The sequence below is a fragment of the Canis lupus genome, chromosome 21 (assembly GCF_003254725.2).
Source record: "Canis lupus dingo isolate Sandy chromosome 21, ASM325472v2, whole genome shotgun sequence".
NCBI lineage: Eukaryota > Metazoa > Chordata > Mammalia > Carnivora > Canidae > Canis > Canis lupus.
Window position 1 is genome coordinate 21,830,448 of NC_064263.1, and position 26,291 is coordinate 21,856,738.

Genomic DNA, 26,291 nt, shown 5'->3' on the forward strand with positions numbered 1-26,291 from the left:
CAAAATGGCAGAAGTCTTTACATGGAAATGAATTAAGCTCTTCAATTAAAAGGTAGTGGTTGGCTGAATAGGTTTAAAAACAAAAAACAAAAAACAGGATCCAAATATATGCCATCTACAGGAGACTCACTTTAGATTCAAAGACACAGATAGATTGAAAGTAAAAAGATAAAAAAAATATATTCCATGCAAATAGTAATAACCAAAAAAGAGCTGGGGTGGCTAGAGTATCAGACAAAGTAGACTTGAAATCATTATAACATTGTTAGAAGAGACAAAGAAGGACATTTTAATAAAAGGACCAATTCAACTGTTATCAACAGCCCACAAATTTATCTTCAGACCTCCCTGTGCTCCTGAATCTGAGCTAAGTACATTCAGTCCCTACCCTGGATCCACCGCAGAGCCGGAAATCATAGCCTACTGAAACACAGCAGCCCTCTCGGACATCCTTAAAGAGGGTCATGTGCACCCCAGATCTCTGGGTTTTTGCAAGCACCAGCTGGCCTTGTAACCAGGGCCAGCCCCTCCTCTGAAGACCTCAATCCCTCATCTACTGCAACAGCCTCGGCGCCGTCCCTGGCACCCGCCACCCCAGGCAGGGAGAGACTCCCCCTCCGGCCCCCTCTCAGCGTCTGAGACACCACACACCCCCGCCACCACCTGCTGCCCCCTTACCCTGTCTGTATATTTGGCTCCCTTCCCTGTCTCCACCTGCTCTAGCTTAGGTCTAAACGACCCTATCTGAGTAAAGTCTGCCACTAATCTTTCCCACATGGGGAAGATCCATCACATCCTTTGAGAACTCCTGAGATTTTCACACCAAATAAGGTGAGAGAGAAAAGAAGAGTGCTCATACACAGGAACACCACCATGTGATCGTGCCGGTAGTAGTTGTCACAGCAGCTAACCATTACCGAGCTGGGTCTTCTATCAGACTCCGAGTCGAATCTGCGTTAGGACATTGCATTCTCCAGTATCCCTTTGAGGTGGCCACCGACGTCTGCCTCGCCCCTTAGACCGAGTGAGGGTGTAAGAACAGTCATTCCTTCTTTAGCACAGAGCCTCATCTGAGTGGACTGGGTGCCGGGGCTGATGAGACAGTGGGGAGCAGGAGAGGCCTGTCCCCCACTTCCAGGCTCACCCGGGGGCCTCAGGTAAACTGAGGACAAAGATGGAATGTGCTCCGACTCTGCCGTGGGCAGAGCAGGGAAGGCTCCCCAGGGGAAGAGCGGCCACCTCAAGGCCTGAGGAGAAGGCCGCCAGGAAAATGGGAAGCCAAGTGCCCAGGCAGGATGTGCGGGAGAACCGGGGTCTTTCAGGGCAGGACGGAGAGGCGGGCTCAAGGGGCAGGAGAAAGCAGCAGCTCCTAGACTGACCCTCATGGCATTTTATCTTCACAACAACCCAGGAAAGAGGGATTTCCCCCTCATCTTACAGGTGAGGAAACAGAGGCTCAAGAAGGCTGAAGAACATGCCCACATCTGCCCACTCATCAAAAATGAAGCCCAGCCAGAGCCCAGGGGTGCAGGCTCTGTCTTAGAGCTGCATAGCTGGCTGGCTCCCCCCCCCCCCCCCCAGCTGGGGCCTTTCCCAGGAGCAAAGCAGTAACAGAAGTGTCCTTGCTGTGTGAGGGGTGGGCAGAGCCTGCGTTTACCCACAGGGTGAGGAGGGCCGGTTCAGAGAGGGCAAGGGAGGCCTCATAGCTTCCTGTGGGGAAACCCTGTGGGGGCTATGGGTGGCCCAGGCTGCCCCTCTGGGGGCCATGAATGCCCCCACCCACCCAGCCCTGCCTGCAGCCAAAGCCCCTGCACAGAGCAGATGCTCCAGGACAGCAACTTTCCTTCCCTTGGCTCAGCTGCCTCTGGCGGGGCTTTGAACAAGGTGTCAGGCCAGGCCGAGGGGCTCTTGGGGGGGGGGGGGTCTCCTCACTCTGGGATAGAAAACTGTCTATTCTGATCCTGCCCTGCCTGAAGCCTGCTTCCTCTCTGTCTCTGTCTCTCTCTGGCTCTCACACACACACAGCTGCAGAACAAGGCTGCCCACTGGCCTCTGATGGGTCTGGAGGCTATGAAGCTGCTGGCAAGGTCCCCACAGCACACATCCCCACCAGCCCTAGGGCTTGGTGCCAAGCTGACCTGGCTTTGGGCCCACATTCCTGGCTCTGGAGACCAGGAGCTCATTAGAGCCTCAGGCTGATCACGGGGAAGGGCTGAGGGTCAGGGGCCATGGTGGCCCCAAGAAGGAAGGAGGCGGCTAGAGGACTCAGCCGGGGCCAGTACCTCTGCTTCTTTCCCGTACTACCCTAGGAGGCTGCAGCTCCAACCAGGTCATCCGCCACTCACTGCTCCCGTGCCAGGCTCAAGGCCTGTCCTGGTCTGGCTTCATTAGACTGACCAACTTCTTATTCCCTGTCCCCAAAGGCTGCCCCACGTTGGGGCCTTGCACGTGTTCTACTTTGTGGAATGCCTGAGGATTCAGAGATGCATGTAAATAAATAATTTCTACCCAGTGGGATGAGTGCAGTGAGAAAGGAAGGCCCCAGGAGACACATCAGAGGGAGCAGTTCTAGACTGGGCCTGAGAGAGACAGGGAAATTTTCACAGCAAGTTTTAAGCATAAATAGGTGATTTCTAAAAGTACTGGGGCAGGGCAGCCCCAATGACTCAGCGGTTTAGCACTGCCTTCAGCCTGGGGTATGATTCTGGAGACCCAGGATCGAGTCCCATGTCGGGCTCCCTGCATGGAGCCTGCTTCTCCCTCTGCCTGTGTCTCTGCCCGCCTCTCTCTGTCTGTCATGAATAAATAAAATAAAATATTAGAAAAAATAAAAAATAAAAAAGTACTGGGGCAGGTGTCCTGTGATTTAACCAGATGAATGTGAGATGGGGCAGGATGAGCCACCCAACAGAGTTCTTCCTGGCAATAGAAAGATGAAGGCCAGTGGGGTGCAGAGAGCACTCACCTGTTGAAGAATCACCATTGTTCTTCCTCAGATGCTCTTGCTTCCCGCCTGGCCAGATGTGGTTCTGCAGGGGGAGAGACCATGTGAAGCCTCTGGTCAGGCCCACCCTGGCAGCCATGAGCCTGGCTGGAGTCACCTGGGCTCTTCCCAAAGTCTCAGCCACTCCTCCCTCTGGGGAACCCTCCCTCCCTGGCTACTCTCCCTCTGGCCACAGCCCAGCCTGCGTGACCTGAGCCTCAGCCACAGTCACCAGCTCTACTGCCCAGAGCAGCTGAGCTCTTCTCCTGGTTACGGTCATTCAGAGATTTCTAAAGGGCTCCTAGGAAGTAGCAAGTCCAGCCCCCTCGCCTGGACATAAGGGCAAAGGGACCCAGAGATGGACCAAGGCTTGCCAAAGTCGCAAAGCAGAGCAAGACAGGTTCAGGATCGGGACCTGATTTCTGGCCTCCCCCACCTGCTCAGGTCTGCCCAAGGAGCTAGGGTGACAGCAGCAGCCAGGCCCAAGAGGAGGGGGCACAGGCTGAGCAGGACCTGCTCATGGCATGCCCTGCCTCAAACCCTTCCACAGAGCACCCTCTGCTTTCAGGCTGGCTTTGAAGGCCCAGTACCTTGTGGCTCCTGCTAATGTCTTAGTCTTTTCTCCCACTGCTTTCTGGGTTCCTTCCTCACCTCTCCCTGCACATACACCATTCTCAGCACTCATGACTCCTGAAACATGCCACCTCTTTTCATACCTCCTGGCTTTTGCATACATTGACTCTTCTACCTGGAATGCTGACTAGCAAATTCCCACCTCTACTTTATGGCTCAGTTCAGACAGTGCCTTCTCCAGGAAGCCCTCCCTGACCACCCCTAGGCTGCCAAGAGTCCTGATGTTTCTGTCTATCCAGCCCTGACTATATGCATTATGTTGTCAGGTCAGGGTCTGTCCCCACGTCTGCCCCCTCCAAAGTTGGGGAGTTAATCCAGAGCAAGGAGGTGGGGCTGAGCCACTACCTCACACGGTACAGGGCCAGGCCCAGAGATTGCTCAGGAAGGAACTGTGGGAATCGAGTGTGGTGATCCAAGGTGGCCAGAGCCCACAGGCCCCAGTGGGGGGCCCCCATGCCCCCTAACCTGCCCCCCAGGGTGAGCATCAATTTTTCACAAGGGCCATTCAGAGGCGCCGGGGCATTTGATCCTCTGTCCAGGACGCTGCCTGACACCTGAGCCCTGACCCCTGCCCCGGAGCTCCGGAACGCAGCAGGCGTGCAGTTCTTCTGGAGACCGTGCCAGACTGGCCGGCCGGGAAGGCAAGTCACCAGCGCTGGTGGTGCTGCCCTCCTGCACCAGCGTGAGCCTCAGAGGCCGCAAAGAGCCAGGGCTTTCAGGGCCCTGGAGGGTGGATGGGGTGGTAAAAGCTTGGAATTTAATGGCCACATTAAATTTTTCTTGTAAGCTTTTTTTTTTTCTTGTAAGAGAAAAGCTACGAGATAAACTTTTTCCTCAAAATGAGAACTAGTCTCTGTTAAGTCCATTGCTTTTCAAATTGACAATAGGGAAAGCAAAACTGTGTTTGCATGTCTATGCCCATGCCTGACTTTACCTGGTCTCCACAACAACCCTGGGTTGGGGTGGGGGCTTCCTATTCCCATTTCACAGATGGAAAATTTGAGGCACAGAGGAAGGAAGTCACTTACCAAAGAGAAAGAGAGAAAGAGAGAGAGAGAGAGAGGTCAAGGAAGAGTGTCAGAGGCCAAAAGAGTGTCTCTCCCCCCCCCGCCCCCCGCCCCCCAGTTGCCAGCCCAGCACGTTTGCGCCCCTGCCCCAGGCCTGGTCAGAGACCATTCAATGACGCCATGCCCCTTGACTCTTCTCTTGTCCAGGCGACAAGCCTCCATCTGCCCAGGCTCAGGACAATTTCATTCAGTGGCTGCTGTGGCTGGGCCCCCGACCAGGAGCACATGGCTCCCAGGTGGCCCAAGCCCCTGATACCCCCAGACGTCCCGCAGCCCTTCTCCCAGAGAGCCCAGGAGAGCGGGCAGCCCGTGCTTACCGGGGTCCCAGCTCCCCACGCTCAGCTGCCCACCAGACTGGATGCAGCTGCCACCTGCACGAAGGGCTCAGAGCTGGGGTCACGCGTCTGGGACAGTCTGCAGACACACGTCCCCTCTTCCTCTGTCTCACTCCGGGGCTCGGCAGTCTGGGGCTCTCTTTGGATGTCACTTCTTCCCTGTGTGACTGTCTCCCTCTCCGCCTCTCCCTCTCTTTCCCGGCCAGGGCAGCTGTCCAGCCGCACCGCTGCCCTCCCCGCTCGCCACTCCAGAGCCTTCCCTCAGGAGGCGGAGTCAGAGGGGCCTCCAAGGTCCGGGTGCGGTGACATCAGCGCGGAGGGAGGCCGGCTGTGCTGCTCAGGGCCCTGCGGTGGGGCCGGCGCGCAGTGGAGGCAGGGCCCCGGGTCCCCGGGCGTGCTGCTGAGCAGCGGGACTGGACACCGCCTCCCCCAGCTTCCCCTGCCTATTATATGTAATAAGGCCACCTGCTCCCGGCACGTGGGCGGGGAACCTCCTGATCCCGACCGGGTCACAGATTTGCTGAGTCTCGGCATCTGCCGCGTCCACCAAGGCCGTGTTCTCCGTAAACGCCTGCTTGGCACTCCTGAGAGGAGCCGACCTGGCAGGGCAGGGCCGGGCGCGGGGTAGCAAGCCCCACTGCTGGCCCCCTCTCCCCAGCCCACCTCCTAAGAACTCCCCTCAGAAGTGCCTCTGAAGCTCTTCGCCATCAACACTGTTCTGGTTGCGGGTTGCCGCGGGCGGGGGGGGGGGGGGGGGTGTCACAGGTGTTGTCCATAATCATCCAGGAAACTTTCCCAAACCAACTGATTTGGAGCAACCCTGCCTGTACCAGGAAAACATATGAATTGAAGTGAAATAGTGTGATTTAAAAGTGTGGGGTGGGGCGTAAACAGGAGGAGTACACCGAGCGTCCTTGGCATTGGCAAAGACAATAATGTTGCAGACTCCTTGCTGAGACCTCTTGTCACCACCCTTTGCCTCCTGCCACCCGGCAGCTGCCCCATCAGTGCAAGCCTCGCTAGGGGAACTTTGGCCTGAGCAGAGGGGAGTACTCTTGGATCCCCAGCCTCTGAACTGAGGTGGGTCTGCAGGGAAGAGGTTAGCCGCTTTCCTCCCCCACCCCACCCCCGCCCCCCGCCCCCCAACCAAAGAATGGGGTAGGAGGCTCAAGTGTGCCACCTGCTGGGCACCAGCACAGCTGCCCTCCAGAGCCCCCACAGTAGCAAGGCTGAGCCTCCAGCCTCTGCCTGGAGCAGCAGGTGGAAGCAACAGTGCCCTGACTCGGACTCGACCTTCCTGAGCCCCCCAGGGGCTGCTCCGGGGCACCATCCTCCCTTCAAGGCTAGTGCCTGCCACCGACACTTGGCTACCTACCACTCTTCCAATCACCTCCCTTGCTGAGCCTCCCAGGCTGGTGGCGGCCTGCATCGACTGGAAAACTGAGACCCCAAGAGGAACACAGAGGTGGAATGCGGGCCTGGTTTGTGAGGATGGCCCTAGAGTGGTAGGGAGTGAAGAGGTCCTCAGTGACCTCTGGATGCCACGATAGCAACAATTTACTCAGCATCCAGTCATGTACTATGCTAAGCACGGCTCAGCAATTCATAACATCCTTTGCTCATGGTCCTATGGAGAAACCTACAAATTGGCCTTCATTCATTTTCCCTTCTCCCTCATCCCTCACCCCAACCCAATCATCACTGAAGTCTGTCCACTCTACCTCCAAAATCTGTGCACCCTTTCTCCCCAGCTTCCTGACTGGAGCTGCCAGCATCTTCCTCCCAACACCCTCCACTCTGGCCTCCCACAAACCCAGCTCCTCTTCCTGGCTGCCTCCCTCCCTCCACTGCCCACCTGTACCAAGGGCATGGACTGGACCTTCCCTCCCAGGCAGGCTGGAAGCCCCCAGAACCCACACTGGCTTTCTAGCCACTCCCTGCATGGTGTTTGTTAGGATCAATGTTTCCACTGGCCTCCCTGCCTCCTCTCCAACCCATTTGTGGGCTGCCCCACAGATGTGACTGTGGCTGGCTCCCCGCATCCCCAGTACCTGAGACGGGGCTTGGGACAAGGCCAGCTGAAGGAATGATGGAATGATCCCTGTGACCTCTGCCCACAGATGCACCAGGTGGGAAGCAGAGCCCAGCCTCAGCTGGAACTCCCAAGCCCTCCCTCACATGCCTCTTGACCAGAGGACAGTCACCTAAGCCTGGGACTCCATTGTCCCTTACCCCCAGAGGGACAAATACCAGAAAGGCTTTCTGGGATTGTGGTAATGTTTATTCTGAGAACATAGCAGGTCTCCAGTCCTGACCCCACAAGAGGCCCTGAGGGGAGTGGAGTCCACATCTGAGTGGTATGGACCGGAAGTCCTGCCCAGCTGCAAATGGGGACTCTGAGGCCCCCTTGAGCTAAAGGGTGCATCAGGGGAGCAGAGCGATTGCTCTCCCCACCCCACCCTCTAGTCCCATCCTGGAACTCCATCCTCACCTGCCCAGGGACCAGGGATCTTTGCACAGCCAGGAGCCAGCCTGGCCCACTCAGAAGGGCAGCAAGCAAGGGCAGGGCTGCCAAACCCCTTTTTGGGGGGAGGGGAGGCAATGCCCAATCCCCAGACTGAAGCCCGGGTCCACCAGTTGGTCCTGGTTTGCCCCTAGCCCAGGTGGGCATGGCTGAGCCAGGACCTGTCGGCCCCAGGGGCCCACACCTCTCCACCCATCAGGAGTCGTGAACGTGTGTAGTGTGCACCCATACGGAGATACAAAGAGGGTGTGGTTTGGCCCTTATTTGGCACTTCTTAGTAAGAGCGCTGACAAACAAGAACCATTGGCCCCACATTGCAGAAGGGAAATTGAGGCACAGGAGGTTTCAGTGACTTGCTCCTGGTCACGTGGTCACGTGCCAGCCCCAGGCCCAGGTTCTGGAGGGAAGTCCCAGCTTTTGGAGGAGTCCTCTTGTCCTCCTTGGTCCGGTCCCAGCTCCTCACGGGGCCAGAGGCCAGGACACAGAACAGAGCCAGCCACGGAGTGGGGAGGGCAAGTCAAGAGTCCAGCATCTCCCGCCGGGACACTGCACCGAACAGCCAGATGTGGAGCTAGATATTCAGGTGCCCAAAAGGAATTCCCAGCAAGGCCACCGGAATTCCTGCTCTCAAACCAGCTGGGCTTTTCATTTATGTCGCCTGGTCTGGAGCCAGAGAAAGCAGAGCAGAGACCCAAGCAGGTCATGGTGGCAACACCCTCCAAGAGCACGGGTGGTGCTGGCGGGTGATACATCCAAATAGAAGACATCCTCTTCTTCAGCCACCTGTGGGCCTCCTCTGAGAAGGCAGGATTTCTCCTCAGCCCTTCCCTTCCTTCCCCAGCGCAATCAAAAAATCAGAGGACCACAGGAACTAGAGTTTAAAATGGAAAAAGGGGTTCGGGCTTTCGGTTTTCCTTTAAAAGCCCCTGGTTAAAATCGATAACACATAAAGAATATAAAACACTGAGGACTAAAGGAACATTTTGGTTTGGGTAGCAAGAGGAGGGCCATAACCTCTTTGGCTACATTCTGGGGGGAATGCTGGGTGTGGGGCCTCTAGTCAGGTGATGGATTTACCTGTCTCCTGCCAAGCCCACTAAGTGACCTGAGCCCAGTAGGCCTAAGACCACCATTCCCAGGGGCCCTCCTCCCAGGAAGAGCCCAGAGATGTCCTCAGGCCCCCCACACCCTCTGGCCCATCAAACCAGGCACACTCCTCTGGCATAAAGGTAGTAGAGGCAGAAAGATGTCCCTCCTCCTCCCCACTGCCATCATCCCACTAGGGGCCTTCACCCAGAGGCTAGGAGTGAAATCAGGGCCTGGGGTGAGATGGCAGCCATAGCCCCTCTGTGCATCTGGGCATCCACCTAGGAGAGGGCCTGAGAGCAGAGGTGAGGCCCAGGACAGACGCTGGTCTCAGAGTGGCAGGGAGGTGCCCGGCGCCACCGGGGGTCTCCTGGGCATCATTTATTCATTTAGCTAATCTCTGTTGAATAAATGGATGGGCAAGTAGACAGGATCAAAGAATGAACATATGTCACCTGCCCATTTTTCTGACTCCAGCCCAAGCAGGAACCCAGCAAGAGCCAAGAGTCCTTTCAAGGTGGCTAGAACAACAGGTGTAGGTGACAGAGAGAACAAGGTCTGGGACACAGGAGCAGGCCTGGGGAAAAAGGGCAAGGGTAGGGTTGGGGAATGTGGCAGATCGTGTGTAAACAAGTGACATCTTGGCACCCCATCGGCAGACAGCAGGGCTTGGGAAAACATTTTCAACGGATAGAGTCCCTTAGCAGTGGTGACAGCTGGGGCAAGGAGAGCTATCATAAATCTCAGGCAGGAAGGCTCCTCCATGAGAAGGGAACGCTTTGGGGTCCTTGGGACACTGAGGCCCTGAGACGGACAGAGGCCTCCCAAGTTCACACAGCCAGTCAGTAGAAAAGCTGAGGAAAGGCCCCCAGCGTCCTGGCTCCTGGCTAGTCCCTGGCCAGGTTGGGGACATGCAGATGGTGGTAACACTGTGGAGGCCAGGCGGTCGGGCAGGTGTCAGACAGCCGTGAGGGAGGTGCTGCTGAAGACACACACAGTCACGGTGCCAGGCAGGTCGCTGGGCTGCCGGCCGCTGCGGTCCTGGAGGTGGACAGTGTGCAGGGTCTGGAGGTCGTCCGGGTCAGCCTTCAGGTGCACCTGGCCCAGGAATTCATCCTTCAGGACCCGGTGCTTCCACACCTGGGAGGAGGCAGAGGCTCGTGAAGGGGCTGTCTTCAGGAGCAGGAGCATAGGTCTGCGGGGCTGCTGGCGACAGGGCTTGCAGCCCCTTCTTGCGGGGCAAGCCTGGCTAGAGACCAGGAACCCCGCACTGCCTCTGCCTCCCGGTGACCCCAGAGCAAGGCCGTACCCCTTCCGAAGCCTCAGGCCTCCTCCCATCTGTCAAACTCCCTTCCACATAAGCATGTTATTAGTTCTGCTGGTGACCTTAGAGGACACTGGACAAGTGATACACCTGCTGCCCTGATTTCCCCATCTTCACTACAAGAGTCGGATCAACGGCCCCTATGGGTCCTTTCAGCCCCAACATCTATGGGTCTGTGATTTGATTCAGTGTTAGGAAAACTTGGAAATCCTATAGTGGCTTCCCCAGGGGAATGGGGCGTCTTTTTACAGATGGTTTCTCACCAGGGAGAGGCTGGCCTGGGCGGGGGGACAGAGGACTTTTCGCTAATAAGCCCAGAATCATCCACTGGCCTCCTTGGCCTGAGAAGGAAAGGAAGCCCGTGCCCAGGACTCTGGCTTCCTGGTCCCCTGCCCTCGGGAAACAGCCACCCCTGCCACATGGCATCTGGCTACAAGCTCTCCAGGTAGATTTACCTCCAGAGGGATTTAAGAAATAACTCCCAAACCACTGGGACAAAGCTGGCAGGGGTGACCACTGTCCCTGGCCAGGAGAATGACCCTGCTGTGTCTCAAAATCATGCAAGCTAATGCAACTCACCCACCCCACAGCAGGGACTCTGGGGCACCAGGAAGGGCCGGCAAGAGAATTCTCGAGGTCAAACCATGTCAGGGACAGAGTGAGAACCAAAACTTAGTGTTCGTGCGTCTCCAACGAAAGCTCTGGGCCCTGTCCCTGTGAGGGGGAAGCATCAGGCAGGGAGTGGCAGTAGGGGAGGCGCCTGAGGATGGACAAGGTCACCTGGACTGTGATGGGCTGGCCTGGCTTCTTTCGGTAGAAGATGCCTTTCACGTTGTACTCGGGCGTCGAGGTACCTTTCCACACAGCCGAGCGGACTTTGTCACCCTCGCACTTAATGATCACATAAGAGTTGGCCCCTAGAGAAATTGAGTGGGCAAAGGGGTGATGGTGGGGGCAGAACCCGAGGAGACAGATGTCTGGGAGGAGAGTTTCCCTCCCCAAAGCAGAAGACTGGAGTTCATATACCCAGGAGAAGGGAGACCAGAGGCTAACTTACTTCCTAACTTCCAGAAACAGGAGGGGGCATGCTGGCAATCTCTGGTCTCCATGCCCCGAGCACTTTTCTCCCTCTTCCACTTCACCAGCATATCTTAATGCTTCCTCAGCCTGGAGAAAGGCCACCTCCTCCGGGAAGCCTTCAATAAGCCAGGTCTCCCAGCTGTCTGACCCCATGTCTGACTGCCCCACCACACTGGAAGCTGCCCAAGAGCAAGCGGCAGAGCATGTTCCTCTCTATGCACCCAGTTTCCTTCCAAGGCTGGGCCCAGGCTGGATGGTAGGATTCAGTGAGCAAGAGCAGGAGAACTCTGGAGGCTGGGTGACTGCTGCTGAGCAGTCAGGAGAGGGCATGGGGCACCTCCTTGGTGAGGTGGGTCCTGGCGCTTTCCCCTAGGTGGGCTCACCTGTCGAGGAGTCCTTGAGACCAGTAGCCCTTTGGACTTGCACCTGAGTCACCTGTTGGGGATAGCCACATAAGGAGCTCCAGCAGGTGCGAGGGGGTTCATCCAGGCGTAGCTCCCTGGTACAGGGCAGGGGAGGAGAGGGGTGAGGCGATGGACAGGGGACAGGGAGATGGAAGGGGAGGGGGTTCAGAAAGGAGGGAGGGGAGGGGAGCAATATTTAGTCCACACATTGCTCATCCTGGGCAAACCACCATGGGCTTCCTGCTGCTCTGTCTCTATGCAAGGGTGCCCCATCCTCTCGGAGACAAAAGCAATTTACTGAACACCTGCTGTGATGTTACAGGTATTATTTGTAATTCCTCCCTAAAGCCCTGAGTGATAATGACTATTACCATGCGCATTTTACAGACTACAAGCACTGAGCTCACCAGGAGAAGGGATTTGCCCCACAAGCAGGACAGCGGTAGACTCAGCTGGGCAGGACTCAGGTCCACTGAGCCCACCACACATGCTGCCTCCCAGGTCTGCAGTTCGTGCAAGGAGCACTGAATCTGGGTTGCCTATCAAGGTGGGAGTGCAGTGTGGGGCTCAGAGGGTCTGCACCCCAGCAGGGATGGGATGGCTCCGGCAGGGTGCCTAGCACAACTCGACCACTGGGGTCAGGACCTTGGAAACTGCCCCCCCCAACCTTGATTCCCCAATCCTAATCTATAAAATAGAAGGGCCAGGCCCTCCACTTGGGGTTCAGGAGGGGCAAACAAGATGAGTGAAAAAGCTTTGTAAACTATGAAGTGCTATGCATGTGTGAGACACTGTCCCTTTATGTAGCCAACAGAGGCTGGGACAGAGGAGCGAGCGGAGGAAGGCCATGGGTGCCAGTGTCAGCCCAAGGTGGCTGGAAGTCTGGGCTCCAAGCCTTGGGCAGACTCTTCACATCTCTTGGCTGCAAATTCTGGGGTCAGCCTGGGATGGAACTTGACCGTCCCCCCACCCCCACCCTGCAACCCTTGGCCCATAGCCCATCCCCACGCACTGGCAGTTGGAGGGCACATCAGTGAAGACTCGAAGCAGGAACTCGCCAGTGTGGCCCGGCTCGAAGGTGGTGGGGATGATGACAAAGCGGCCCTCGGGCTGGTCCGTCCGTAGGAAGACACTGCGTGAGTTGATGTAGATGGAGCTGGCGGCCCGGTGCTGCAGGCTGTGCATGCGGTACTGGCGGTTCTCCTCCACCTGCGGGGAGAGGGGAGGCTGGTCCACACGGGCCCACCTGCTGTCCGTCCACATCGCACACGGCTCCCACACCGGCGCCGCCGTGAAAAGAGGGAGAGAATCCACTTCCCTGCAATGCCCAGAAAAGGCAAATCTGCAGAGACAGGGGCAGATGGGTACTTGCTTAAGGCCCGGGGCTGGGCGATGCAAGAAGGAGGATGGGACTGAGTGGTGGCAGCTAAAGGGTGTGAAGTTTCTTTCTGGGCCGACGAAACTATTCTAAAATTGTAGCGATGGTCGTACAACTCTACAAATACACTAAAAATCACTGTACACTCTGAATGAGTGAACTGTGTGGTATGTGAATTATATCTCAGTAAAGCTGTTAAGAGTAGGAGGACAACAGGAATCCCCCTGGTAACAATGTCCACGGAATTTCTGACTCACAACAGACTGAGTATCGCTATCTGCCCACATCACAGCACGTGTCCGTGAAATGACATCACCAGCTGCCAGGATGTGCTAGACAATTCCTGGATCGAGTGCCATGATAAACTATAGTCATACCTCTTTAGGTCATGATGTGTCAAAGCCACCACACTTCAGCACCCAATGGACGTACTGACATAAGGACACATAAAAACTGTCACATGACCAAGCACGTCAAATGCAGAGGCTCAACTCAGACCAGGTGCCTAGTGCATCCACATGATCTCGTGAGGTTCTTGGCGTCTGGTGGGCCTAGTGTCCTGCTATGCTATGTGTCATCACACATCAGGTGTCACAACACGAGGGACTCAGGTTCCAGGCCAGCGGGAGCAGTCAGTGGCAAGCCTGCCTGGCTCTACCCAGGATGCTTCCTCCCAGGGCCCAGCAAGGCCTCCAGCTCAGGGGGACCCAGAGCCCTGAGGAAAGGTGCAGCAGGGGCCTCCCAGAGCATTGCCCCGGCCACCGGCAGCCTTCCCCTTCCCTCCACCAAACAGCCTGTGGGTCCAGGACAGGAAGGAATCAGCAGAGAGCTCCCAAGGCAGCCAATCCCAGGCAGGCCGGGCTTGGCTCCAAACAGGGCTCACGCTACATGGTAGGGATGAGGTCAGGGACCAGAGGGTTCTACAGTGTTCTCCCCCTGGCCAAGGGAGATTCCAGCTCCCTCACTCTCCTCACCCATAGCAGGGGTACTAGCTGGCCTCACCTTGTAGATGTCAAAGCCAATGGCCAGATTTTCACCCTTGCCATCCCGGCGGGTGGACTGTTTCGGCCGCTGCTGGATGCAGATCAGCACTTCATCTTCTGGCTTCTTGACATCAAAGATGTACTGCAGGGATGGCCGAGGAAGAGAGACACTCAGTAAGACCATGCCGGAGACAGGCTTGCTGGCTCCCAGAAGCTAGGCCGGAGCCAGGCCCCGGCTCAACAGTGTGCGCCCAGGTGAGTCACAGCACCTCTCTGGGCCTCGGTCCCTCGTCTGTGACACAGGCTCTACAAAGCCTACTCTGCAGGAGGGGCGGGGGACTCGGGGAGATCACGGATGCTCAGTTCTGAGCCTGCATGCAGTCGGTGCCAAAAGAAGGCACAAACATGAGAACGAAACAGCTGCCTGGGTCATGACCCAGGGGGCTGCCGGGGAGACGTGCGCCCTGAGGGAGAGTCAGCCTGGCCAAGCTCCTCTGGAAGGAGCAGCACTGTGCGTGTGGAAACAAGGGGTTTGAGCCCTCGGCTCAGCCTCTGTGCAACATCCCTGTGACTCTGGACAAGACACCTATTTGTCCTCAGAGCCCTAGTTCCTTGTCTTTACCATCGGCAGGTCACCCAGGACCCCCGAACATGCCCACCCCTCCCTCACTATACAGACAGGCCCGCAGAGGAACAGCGAGGTACCCAAGGTCATGCAGGACAGTGGCAAGGGCCAGAGGGGGTGTCCCTGCAAACACTCACTTGTGGATTCTGAAAGAAGGTGTCCTTGTGATTGATGCAGCCTCCACTGCGGTTCTTCTGGGGGTCCTCGTGCCGTGTCCAGGCACCCCGTAGCCGGGCCTCCTCCCACGTCTTATGGACGCTCAGGTAAGATGTATTGATCAAGCGGCACTTGATGATGTCGGTGAAGTAGCGGCACATGTCCTCGAAGGTCATCCTGGCCATGATGGGGAGACTAAGCTTGCCAAGGCCCCTGGCTGGCCCACCCGCCCACTCACCCTGTGTGCTCTGAACCCCAACCCACAAGGAGTGGGTATGGACGTGGTGGCACTTGGCCGTTTCACATCTCTTCTGGCCTCAGTTTCCTGATCTGTACAATGGGAATCAATCTCTCAACAGCTGCCTATCTCGCAGTTAGTGTAGGAATTCAGTAAAGCAATAAAGGCAGGTAGTACAAGTTCCGGTGGACAGAAGCTGGCAGAGGCTGGCTGTTACCATTATTAATAGTGTGAAGGACTACTGTGTCCGGCCCTCTACCGTCTAGAAAGCATGTTTCCATCTATTGACCATAGCTGCTGTGAGGCCCGAAGCCACAGGGGGTGGGAGTCCCTCAGTAAATGTGCTGTGGTGGCCGGGGTGCTGCCCGGCATACCTCTGGGAGCTGGGCAGGGGAGGGGGACACACATGCCCCCCTTCAAGTGCACACATACATGAGAACATGCACATACACACACCGAGCGTGAGCATATATGAGACAGGCCTTAGGAAGAAGCCCCTTCCACTGATGATGGTTTTCCAGTGCTCTGTTTTAATTTAACAGACCCCTGAGCCACACTGGGCAAAACAGATCTCATCCTCAGGATCCCAGACTGGAGGCCCAGGTAGGGGTGGGTTTCCCGCAGTGGCTCCCCTGACACCTGCAGGAGGGACCCTCACACTTGTAGGAGGACCACTGCCACCCACCTCTGAGCCAGCCTGGGGCCCTCATGGCATCTACCGCACACAGGGTACCCTGTGCCCCTCCAGGAAGCAGCTGAGTCTCAGAATTAAGTGTCCTGCTTGGCACAGAGTCAGGACTAAATGTAGGCCAAACGAATGTAGGAATCATTATCGGGCTCTTTTTTTTTAATTTATTTATTCATGATAGACGCAGAGAGAGAGAGAGAGAGAGAGGCAGAGACACAGGCAGAGGGAAAAGCAGGCTCTACGCAGGGAGCCCGACGTGGGACTCGATCCCAGGACCCCAGGACCATGCCTAGACTGAAGGCAGGCGCCAAACGCTAAGCCACCCAGGGATCCTCCCATTATTGGGCTCTTTAAGCAATACCACTGCCATCTTCCCAGCCCACCCTCAAACCACACACCCCCAATCACCCCTCACCGTCCCGAACTCCCTCTTCTCAAACCCCGTGTTCTCTCACCCCCGGGCCTGGGTCTCTATCCTGGCCCACCAAGGCCTCCTTTGCACTCCAAGGCCAACTTAGGGAGCAGTGACCCCGAGAGGCCTCTCCTGTCCCCTCCCTGCTCCCAGAAATCTGGCTGCCAGCATGCCCCCTGCCCTTCAGTCAATTCCTCACCTGCTGGCCTCCTGGCTACTCGCTGAGGGCCCACCCTGGGGGCCAGAGCAGCTCGGGGTCCCCTGAGGTTGGCAGTGAGGACTGGGGATGAACTGCCCGACTCATTTCACAGAAAAGGAAAGAGGTACACAGAGATGGCATGTCTTGTCCAAGGCCACAGAACAAGTCAATGGTGGGGCACCTGCTAGAGCCCTGGACGCCCAGGAGCGCACTCACCAGAACTCCCCGTCATCCTGCACGGTCACACCCATTTTCTCCCGCTCGCTCTTGCTCACTTTCTGCCACTCCTCTGAGCTGGAAGGTGGGCATGGGGAGGGAAGGGGAGGAAGGTAAGAAGAGAGACCTCACCAGGCCACACTGGGGAAGGAGAGGAGGCATGAGAGACAGCTCAGCACCAGGCCTCCCCCACTGTGGGTGTGCTTGGGGGCACCAGGGCCAGGCCCAATCCCTCTCCCAAAAGCCTGTCTGCCACTCCCACAGGTAACCATAGGTTGCCACCATGTGAGGGGCCGGAGGTCTGAGAGCAAAGCTGCAGGCTGGGGGCAAGGGTGGAATGACCCTCAAGGGAGGGGGCTCCTTTGCTGGGGGCCCGACTCTGCTGCTGTTCTGGCTTCACCAGGGCCATGAGCCAAACATAGAGCCGACCCCCCATTCTCAGCCCCGTGGCCTCTCCCTTCCCTACTCATCGCCAGGCGGGGCGCTCTGTCCCCTGCAGGAATCGGCTTACCACCACCTCCAGGTCCCCGCCCTGCAGAACCCACCCCCAACCCTTCCCTCCACCCACGTGCCGGCTGCAAAGTCGGTCTCCTAATGTCATCCTCCTCCCAAGTCTTTCAAGGCCCAGCCACCTCGTCCAGGAAGCCCACCCTTGTCCTTGCCCAAGCTCTCATACGAGGGCCCCACCCACCCGGGGTCTGTCCCCATCCCACATCCCCATCCCACATCCCCATCCCACGGCCTCACGTGTCACTCCAGGGCCCGTTCCATTCCCGCTCGCCCCAGGGGTTGCGCAGGCGGATCATGTCCAGCTTCTCCGACTTGAAGAAGGCCAGCAGGCCGTGGCCCAGGCGCACCTTGCGCACATCAGTGATGGCATACGCGTGGCCCTTCACCAGGCCACACGCAAGGCGGGCCTCCATGTCTGCTGCTGTCACCGCCTGCGGGAGGACACAGTTGCCCAGAGAGGCAGGCTCCAGCCAGAGCGGCAGCGGCGAGGTGGGGCGGCGGGAGGGGAATGTGTGCCTACACCGCCCCCCAGAGGACAGGGAAGGCAGGGCAGCCCCACACAGGGAGGCCAGGCCTGGGGAATGAGCTCAGTGTTCATAAAGCAACCCCCCAAGAAAGGGACCCAAAGTGCGGCTGGCCCAGGGGTGTACTGGAGTTCAGGGGCACTGGCTCAACTGTGCAACTGTGAAAATATTAACTGGAAATCAACACAGTGGGAATATTTACGCCACAGACATCATCAAATGCTACAAATCAGGGCTTTTCATTTTTCCAGGGGGCCAGGCCATCACCACACCACTGGTGTCTGCACTGAGCCTCAGCTTCTCCACCCAAAACAGCAGCAGTCAATGAAGTAAGTTGGTCCTCTTGAAGGACCAGGGTCCCTCCCCCTTCCAGTCTCCTTGAGCATGCGATGTCTCACACCCTCCGATGCACAGACACCCCACTGCCCCAGTACAAGATCCCATACAAGGGGGATGCTGGTCCAACAAGAAGGCCTTTCACACCGTCGGGGTTAGGAGGGCAGAAGGGCCTATGGCTGGTGCCGCCTCACACTGGGGAGAGGTTGCACCCCCCAGCTGCTCCCCTGCACCCATCGGGCTGAAGGTGCAGATTTATGAGCCCCTCTGGGTGGGGGCTCTGCCTGTGACCCCACCGCCAGCTCCCACCCCAATAAGGGCTGATGAAGGGGAGGGCCGCCTCTGCACTCTCACCTTGATGGAGGCGCTGATGAGACCCCCCCGGCTGTGCACCTTCAACACACGCTCAAAGAGCTGGTTCCTCTTGGCCTCATCGTGGGCAAAGCCACCCTCGGTCAGGTCGATGGGCTCGGAAACGCCACCTGTGAAGTCCACCAACGCATCTGCCGTGTTGCCTCCATCCAGTGCCTGGTAACAGCCTGCCAGCCTGAGGAGCAACGTGGAAAGAATTCCCAGCTCATGCTCCCCAGCCAGTCTATATCCCTCCCCTTATCGGGGACATTCTGGGGACTCAGAGAGGTCAAGCACACTGCTAAGGTCACACAGCCAACAGTGGAACCCAGGTCTCTGGCTCCTGCACCAACATCTGTCCTGCTGAACCACACCATTTAGTCACCCAAATACCCCTTAGCCCCTAGCACCTAGCAGCCTGTCTTCAAAATTAGCTGTCCAGAAATGGAGCAATGCTTCTCAAAAGCGTCAAAAGCTCATGTAGTTTTTGAAATATCAACTATAAATAATTCACGTTGTTTATAACAATGTAAACCCAGAAATCACCTAAATGTCTAACAACAGGGAATTGGCTTTAGAAACTAATGCTGCCTCTGTGCTCCGGGACGTGAGGCAGCCCCTGGATGAAGCCTTGTAAAGGAATGCTTACGGCAGAAAACACTAGTGTTCACTCGGTACATTTGAAAAAACAATACAGCTGGATTCCAGTGATGTCTGAAATGTATGCAGGGGCACCTGGGTGGCTCAGCTGGTTGAGCATCTGACTCGGTTTCATGATCTTAGGGTTGTGAGATCATGCCCAGCGTTAGGCTCCGCACTCAGCAGGGAGTCTGCTTGAAGATTCTCTCCCTCCCCCTCTGCCCCAGCACACGCTCTCTCTTTCTCTCAAGATAAATAAGTGGATCTTTAAAAATAATAATAAAATAAAATGTATGCAATAATACATTTAAAAAACATTAAGTGGAGTGCCTGGATGACTCAGTCGGTTAAGTGTCTGCCTTCAGCTCAGGTCATGATCCCAGGGTCCTGGGATGGAGCCACATGTCAGGTTCCCTGCACAGCAGGGAGTCTGCTGCTCCCTCTCTCTCTGTCCCTCCCCTTGCCTGTGTGGGTATGTGCACTCTCTCTCAAATAAATACTTAAAATCTTTTTTAAATTACAATAAAATAAATAAATACAATAAAAATAAGTACAGGGATGCCTGGATGGCTCAGCAGTTCAGCATCTGCCTTCAGCCCAGGGGGTAGTCGTGGAGTCCTGGGATCAAGTCCCACATTGGGCTCCCTGCATGGAGCCTGCTTCTCCCTCTGCCTGTGTCTCTGCCTCTCTCTCTCTCTGTGTCTCTCATGAATAAATAAAATCTTAAAAAAAAAATAAGTACAAAGTAGGGCACCTGGGTGGTTCAGTTGGTTAAGCATCTACTTTCAGCTTAGATAGTGATCCCAGGGTCCTGGCATCGAGCTTAGTGGGCAGTGATGCTTCTCCCTCTCCATCTGCCCCTCCCTCCACCTGTGCGGGTGCACATACACACTCTCTCTCAAATAAATAAATAAAATCTTTTAAAAAAATTAAAATTAAATAAATACACTAAAAATAAATACAAAATAGGGGCACCTGGGTGGCTCAGTTGGTTGAGCATCTGCCTTTGGCTCAGGTAGTGATCACAGGGATCGAGTCTCACCTCAGGCTCCCTGCTCAGTGGGGAGTCTGCTTCTCCCTCTCCATCTGCTGCCCCCACCCCCACTTGTGCTCTATCTCTCACAAATAAATAAATAAAATCTTAAATAAATAAATACTAAATTAATACAAAAATAAAAAACATTAAGCACGGTTGGCTGGCTCAATCGGTAGAGCCTGGGACTCTTGATCTCAGGGTCATGAGTTCGAGTCCTGCATTGGGTGTAAAGATTACTAAAAAAAATAAATTAATTTAAAAAAACAAAAAATAAAAACCATTGTCTCCTATGTGCAACACACCAGGTGTTAAAGGTACAACAGTGGCTTCTTCTATAAATGTTAGGGAAACGGCTGGGGTCTTAAAGGCAGTGCTGAATGTGAATGTGAACAGCAGAATGGGATAGATAACGTAACAGATTACATAAGCTGAAAATCTATGCCTGATCTGTGTCTTGCAGTCTCCCAAAAAACAGCAACGTGGGTTTTGCAAGGTAAACTACAAGCAAAAAGAGCCACCAAAGACGTTAAAAGAGTTGCATGTGGTGGGGAGGGTGTGAAGAGAACAGAGGCAGCACAGGGAGGGAAACAGGAGTGGGGGCTGGGGCCTCGGAGGGGAGGGCAGCGAAGGTTCCTGAAGGGGGGAAGCCTGGTTAACTCAAGTGGCCCCAAACAGAGAAGGGGAGTGGAGAGGCCTGGAAGTCTACGCAGGAGTACAGGCGACAGGCGCCTTTATTACCTTCTGCCTGGGGTTTCTACATTTTCTGGATTTGCTATAACAGATATGCATTCATTTTATTTTATTTTATTTTATTTTATTTTATTTTATTTTATTTAATTTTATTAAGATTTCATTTACTTGTCAGAGAGAGAACGCACAAGTACACAAACAGGGGGAGCAGCAGGCAGAGGGAGAAGCAGGCTCCCCGCTGAGCAGGAAGCCCAATACGGGGCTCGATCCCAGGACCCTGGGATCATGACCTGAGCCAAAGGTAGATGCTCAACCGACTGAGCCACCCAGGCGCCACCCATTTTACAATTTTAAAAGTAAATAAATGAAAAAGCAAGCAAGGATAAATGGTACAGCTGCTGTGGAAGACAGTCTGGCGGTCACTCAAAAGTTTAAACACAGAACTGCCTTAAAGCTCCACCAATCCACTCCTAGGTGTATATTCCAAAGAACGGAGAGCAGAGACCCCGAACGGATACTTGCACACCAATGTTCACAGCAGTACATTCGCAGTAGCCCGAGGGGGAAACAACCCAAGTCCCTCGACAGATGAATGGAGAAACAAAACGTGGCATATCCATGCAATGGAATTCCGTACAGCTCTAGACAGGAAGGACACACGGACACATGCTACAACATAAATGAGTCCTGAAAACATTATGCTACGTGAAAGAAGCCAGGCATGAAAGGGTAGATATTGTACAAGTCCGCTTATATGATCTAGCTGGAATAGGCCGATCCCTAGAGATCCATGCCGAAGAGGCTACCGAGTGGCTCTCCTGGAAGAGAGGCCTGCGGGACAAGGGACACTCAGTCACCACCAGGGGGCGAGATCTGCTTTCGTCCAGTTGTCTCGCATTTGTTTTTGATGTTGGAAGTTAATTGGTCTTTCCCTTTCATGCACGCACACACTCACTCACACACACACACAGCAGTCCAAGGAGACCCACAGATGGGCCTGGGGGGAGGAACAAGGGAGAGGTTCCACAGAGCTGGTGGGCTGGTCTCTGACGCCACTGGCCCTCCTGCGCCAGGCCTGCCCCCGCCGGCAGGGTCCTGAGCAGGTCACTGCCCCAAAGCCCTCCACACACAGCTAGCTCAGCAAACCTTTGCTCGTGCCTGTGCTGGGGACCCAGGGCCTGACAGACCGCGGGAGGGGAGTTGGTGGGGATGTAGAACTGATGGACAGTCAGGTAGACAGATAGATAAGTGAAAAGAAGGGGGAGCCCAACGGGCGGGGAGGGCCCACCCTCCACCACCCGCCCAGGCTCTGAGATGCCACATCCCCAGCAAGGCCACCAGGGAGGGCTTGGCAGCTCAGATCTGCGGGAAAATACCACCGACCCGAATGTGAGTGCCGGCTCTGCCCTCTCAGGTAGAACAAGGACAAACTCTTCCTCCCTACGTGGGTTGGTTTGAGGGGCTGGACACCAGGTACCAGAACTTCAGTCCAGGTCTCCGCCTGCCCAGTGTCGGCTCAGCTGGCCAGGCCCTGGGTTCCCAGGCGCTGAGCACACTGCTTGACTTTGTGGCAGCTCCCCCTCTCCGTGCCAGGAGCCCTGGCTAGAGGAGCACCCATGTGGAGCCCATAAGCCGAGCCTCCCAGTCTGCCACCCACCCGCCGGCCCGCTGCCAGCACCTACTTGGCGTAGGCCTTCTCCACCAGGGCACACCAGAACTCGTTGCGGGAGCTGGAGTGGCAGTAGATGAGCTGGTTGTTGACTGTGGGCAGCCGGTCGTCAATGACCACATCCACCCACTCCCCAAAGCGCCAGAAGTGGAAGTGGAAGATGCCTGCATAGGCATTGGGTTTCTCGGGGTCCCACTCCTGCTCCTTCCAGTCTGGGATGACCTGGATGGGGAGGGGAACAGGACAGGAACACAAGGCGGGTCACAGCTGGCTTCCTGAGGAAATGGGGGCGCATGCCTCGAGGGACTCAGAATGGAAAGGAATACTGGGTTCAATCCTCATCTCTGCCATGAACGAACGTGGAACTGGAGCGAACGCTTCTCATCTCTGGGCCTCAGTTTCCCTTCTCTGTGGCAGTTAGGCTCAGGCTCCTGCCAGCTGTCACTCTAAGATTCTGGGAGCTTCCTGCTCCCTTCCTCAGGATTCCCTCTGTATCCTTCCCCCTCAGAAATACATCACATTCCTCCCACTTCCCATCTGGCTTCGGGGCAGCCACCCCGGCCCCTTCCCTACCCCTCTCTCCATCCTAACAGGCCAATCTGATCTCCTACATTCTGCTAAAATCCATCTCTGGTCTGTCCCCTGGCACCAGCCTGGCCCAGCCCCCATCTCCTCACCCCAGAATGCTGTAATAGCGTCAGCCGCCACATGTGCCCTCACCCCACAGAGCAGCACAATGATCTTTCCCACCATGTCACTTCCCTGGGAAGTGAGGCCCAAACCTTTAATGTGTGCCTCCCCGCCACTAGCTCCCAAGCTGGCTTTTCTAGCCCCCTCATGCCCTGCTCCTTGCTCCAGGCTCTTTCTCTGCTCAGGAACTTTGGACTTGCTCTTTGCCTCTTCACCCAGCTGATTCTCATTTGCCCTTTAGGATATGCCTCCTCCTCCCGGAAGCCCTCCTTGACCCTTCAGACTAGGCCAGGACCCATGTCAGTCCAACTCATGTCCCCTGGCACTTCTCCTCAGGGACCATTACCACAATTATAATTAAACAAGTGTGTGTCACTGTGTTCAATTCTGTTATTATCCCTGGAATGTTAGCTCTCTGAGGGCAGGGATTCCTCAGGCCTGGTCACTGCTCTACACCCAGTACCCAATCTGGGGCCTGGCCCAGAGACAGAGCTTGACAAACAGGTGTTAAAATTCATAGGCATTGATTGCGTCTCTAAACTGTATTATTTATGGAACATCTCAGACACGCCAGGTGCCACGCCTGTGACTGCTACAGTTTATCTCAGTTTAATTCACACAATAACCCCATGCATAGATTACTATAATCCATCCCTCCTCTATAGCTAAAAAAAACCCTAAAGCTCAGAGAGGGCAAGCAACAGCCTCCTAGCAGGTGTCCTGAGAGCTGGCTGCAGGCATCCCCCAAGCAGACGAGGAGAACCTGGGCAACAGGAGGCGGGGACAGAGAAGAGAAAGCCCCTCACTCTAGAGTCAGAGTGACTTGCTGGCCCTTCCCAACACGGGACCAAGTGGGGCTGAACCCAGTGGGGCCACAGGCAGCTCCCTCTGGGAGAAAACCACCCTCAGGTATGAGGATGTACACCCAGGCATCCAGGCTGAGGAGCCAGAGATGCATCAGGAGGCGTAAATCCCAAGGCCCAGACCAGCCCGAGCACAGATACTTCAGCCAAAAGCCATTCCCCAAACACCACACTCATTAAAAAGGCTTTTGTTTACATACCTCTTACCATCAACAAGGATGTCAGCAAAGACAAATGATCCCAGTGAGACACTAGAGACCAAGAAAATGAAAATGCTAACCACTGAGAGAGGGGCCATGCTGCCAGCAGCAGAGGCCTGCCCGGGGCCAGGCACAGACTCTCCTGCCCCTACCCCCACCCCTTAGCACTGCCTTTCAGGGCAATCCTGGGAAGCTGCTGGAATGTTGCCCAGGAAGCCCAGGGAGGGAGGCAGGATTCACACGCAGGGCTTCAGGGCCCAGCACAGCATCTGGAACCCAGCAAGGGCTGACACTGGCTGGTCCACTTTCAGTGTCCTTTCTAAAACCCCCAGGCTGGCTTTCTAAAGCCCCAGCCCCTAGCACCCTCTGCCACTTTGCTTTTAGAGAAAAGGCTGTATCAAAAACAGGGCACATGTAGGGTGGGTTAATATGCCCACTGCACAGATGGGAAAGTTTAGGAATGGGGAGCTGCCCAAGGGCACAGAGAGATAGGGAGTCCGAGCTCAGCACACTGGGCTGGCCAGCGCACCCTCCTCCGTTCCTTCCTGCTCTGAAAGCTCTGGACTGCATGGGGACTGGGCAGGGAGGAAGAAGAGCCCTGATAGGGCTCTGGGAGGTACTGCTGGGGATGCAGGAGGATCATTAGCCAAACCCAGGGTGTGGCCCTACACCCTCTGTGGCTTAGGAAGCAGCTAATGAGGCTCTAGGGCCTGGAGATCCTGAGTCAGGGATCCCAATGGGCCTCAATTTTCCCTCCTACACTGTGTTGGAGGGCCCAGCATGGCCAGCTTCTTACCCCACAACCCCTCTGCTGCCAGCAGGGTACTAGGTGAGGATGACACTGTCCAGGACAGTTTGTGTGCCTGCTCACACAGGCACACAAACTCAAACCTTCCCACACTACATCCAGTCATACCAGGAAGCAAAGAGGCAACCACAGACCCTCGGGCCACATCGAAGGATTCCAGAACCAACCCAAAGAGGCTCCCGCTGGCCAAAGATGGGCTAAGACCAGCATCTGTAAGGATAATTACTGCAAAGGATGGCAACACATCAAATATATTCCAATCTATGAGACCACAACAATACTTAAAAAAACAATCAGTCACTACTGGAGGACAGCTGGAAATCAACTCATTTTTTTAAAACTGGAAAATTAAGAGAAAGAATCAAGATTTATCCTGCCTTTTCTTTACAAACTGTACCAGTGGGTAACCAATAGCAGATGAAGGGAGGTTTGTATCCGGAGATGAGCTGCAGCTAAGATATGAGGAAGAGACCAGCATATCAGACTCTCGGTATTTTATGACCATCGACAAACAATGGATTTAACAACGGTCATAGGTGGCTTCTAACATCACAAAAAAGAAAGACGACCAGACATCACGCACCCGGTGAGAGAAGTACACAATGTCTCCTATGAAGCAGTCATGCCAAAAAATTTGTATCTGAACCTTAGGAAGCCTCTGGTGGTAAGTCCGAGCTTACAGGAAATGCGTGGTACAGAGAACTCACGAACAACCCATGAAAGCCAAGCCAACAAAATCCAGATCATTGGAAACACCAAGCGACGGACGGGATCATTGGAAACACCAAGGGACGGACGGGTGTCTTCGGCAAAAAAATCCCAAGGAAACAGTGAAAGGAAACAAACTATTCAAATTGTGGACCTTCAAACAAACTATAAAACATACACACTTTTATGACAGAAATTGGAAACCAGAACTCTTATTAGATATGATGCTATAGGGAAACTACTGTGAAAGGTGAAACGATTTTAGATATGTTATAGGATTCCGGTTATAGAATTTTGTTTTTTGTTTCCTTTTGGTTTTGATGACTGCTTATTATCCAGAGATGTATCCAGAAATATTTACAGATTAAATGACATGTTGCTGGAGGGCGTAGTGGGGGATATGAGAAAACCAGATTGGCCTCGGTCGCTGAGTCGCTGCGGAGGGATGGCCTTAAGCCATCTCTCTCCTCCCATCCTGTCTCCATCTCATCCTCCCCACGGCCACCGCCCCCCCTCGGCCACCAGCTCCCCACGGCCACCAGCCTGGCATTCACAGCTGGGGCTCTACTGACTCTCTCCGCCCCCCACCCCAGCCTCCCACCTCGGGCCCCAGGCAAACCTTCCGCCCTGACACTTTAGGCCACCTCGGCTCTGCACGTGTGGCTCCCTAGCGGGTACGGTCCCCTTCCTCGTCCCTCCAGGGCAAGCGGAGCAGCAGCTTGCAGGGCTCTCCTCCCGGGGGCAGTCCCTCCCCAGGCTCTTTCCCTGATCACTGAGGGGAGCTCCTGGAGGAAGGGGCTGAGCCCCCGCTCACACTCAGATCCCCCCAGCACAGGGAGGCTGGCTCCACCCACGGCCAAGTCTTTCTGGAAGGAAAGTCAAGTGCCAGCCGCCGCGGGGCCTCATCCGGCTGGCGACCTTGTCCCCACCACCAGA

General features: G+C 55.5%; 2 protein-coding genes across 12 annotated transcripts in view; both read right to left on the reverse strand.

The window, feature by feature from the left end:
• The window catches only part of MYO7A (myosin VIIA), an 84,307-nt gene extending 79,039 nt beyond the window's left edge, over window positions 1-5,268 (reverse strand). For 3 of the 7 annotated variants that reach the window (XM_025419580.3, XM_025419578.3, XM_025419579.3), the window contains exons 1-2: window positions 5,001-5,254; window positions 2,966-3,029 (exon numbers count right to left, since the gene is read on the reverse strand). In XM_025419580.3, coding sequence (XP_025275365.1) covers window positions 2,966-2,983 — 18 coding nt within the window. In that variant the 5' untranslated portion in view covers window positions 2,984-3,029; window positions 5,001-5,254. Of the gene's footprint in view, window positions 1-2,965; window positions 3,030-5,000 lie in introns of all 7 variants that reach the window. The other 4 variants (XM_049098735.1, XM_025419581.3, XM_025419582.3 and 1 more) reach the window with 4 other exon arrangements.
• A 2,009-nt stretch (window positions 5,269-7,277) lies between these two features.
• The window catches only part of CAPN5 (calpain 5), a 52,463-nt gene continuing 33,449 nt past the window's right edge, over window positions 7,278-26,291 (reverse strand). For 4 of the 5 annotated variants that reach the window (XM_025419586.2, XM_025419587.3, XM_025419588.3 and 1 more), the window contains exons 4-13: window positions 22,100-22,308; window positions 18,056-18,248; window positions 17,079-17,272; window positions 16,332-16,409; window positions 14,560-14,755; window positions 13,817-13,939; window positions 12,449-12,645; window positions 11,416-11,531; window positions 10,733-10,869; window positions 7,278-9,768 (exon numbers count right to left, since the gene is read on the reverse strand). In XM_025419586.2, coding sequence (XP_025275371.1) covers window positions 9,586-9,768; window positions 10,733-10,869; window positions 11,416-11,531; window positions 12,449-12,645; window positions 13,817-13,939; window positions 14,560-14,755; window positions 16,332-16,409; window positions 17,079-17,272; window positions 18,056-18,248; window positions 22,100-22,308 — 1,626 coding nt within the window. In that variant the 3' untranslated portion in view covers window positions 7,278-9,585. The remainder of the gene's footprint in view (window positions 9,769-10,732; window positions 10,870-11,415; window positions 11,532-12,448; window positions 12,646-13,816; window positions 13,940-14,559; window positions 14,756-16,331; window positions 16,410-17,078; window positions 17,273-18,055; window positions 18,249-22,099; window positions 22,309-26,291) is intronic. The other variant, XM_025419589.3, reaches the window with a different exon arrangement.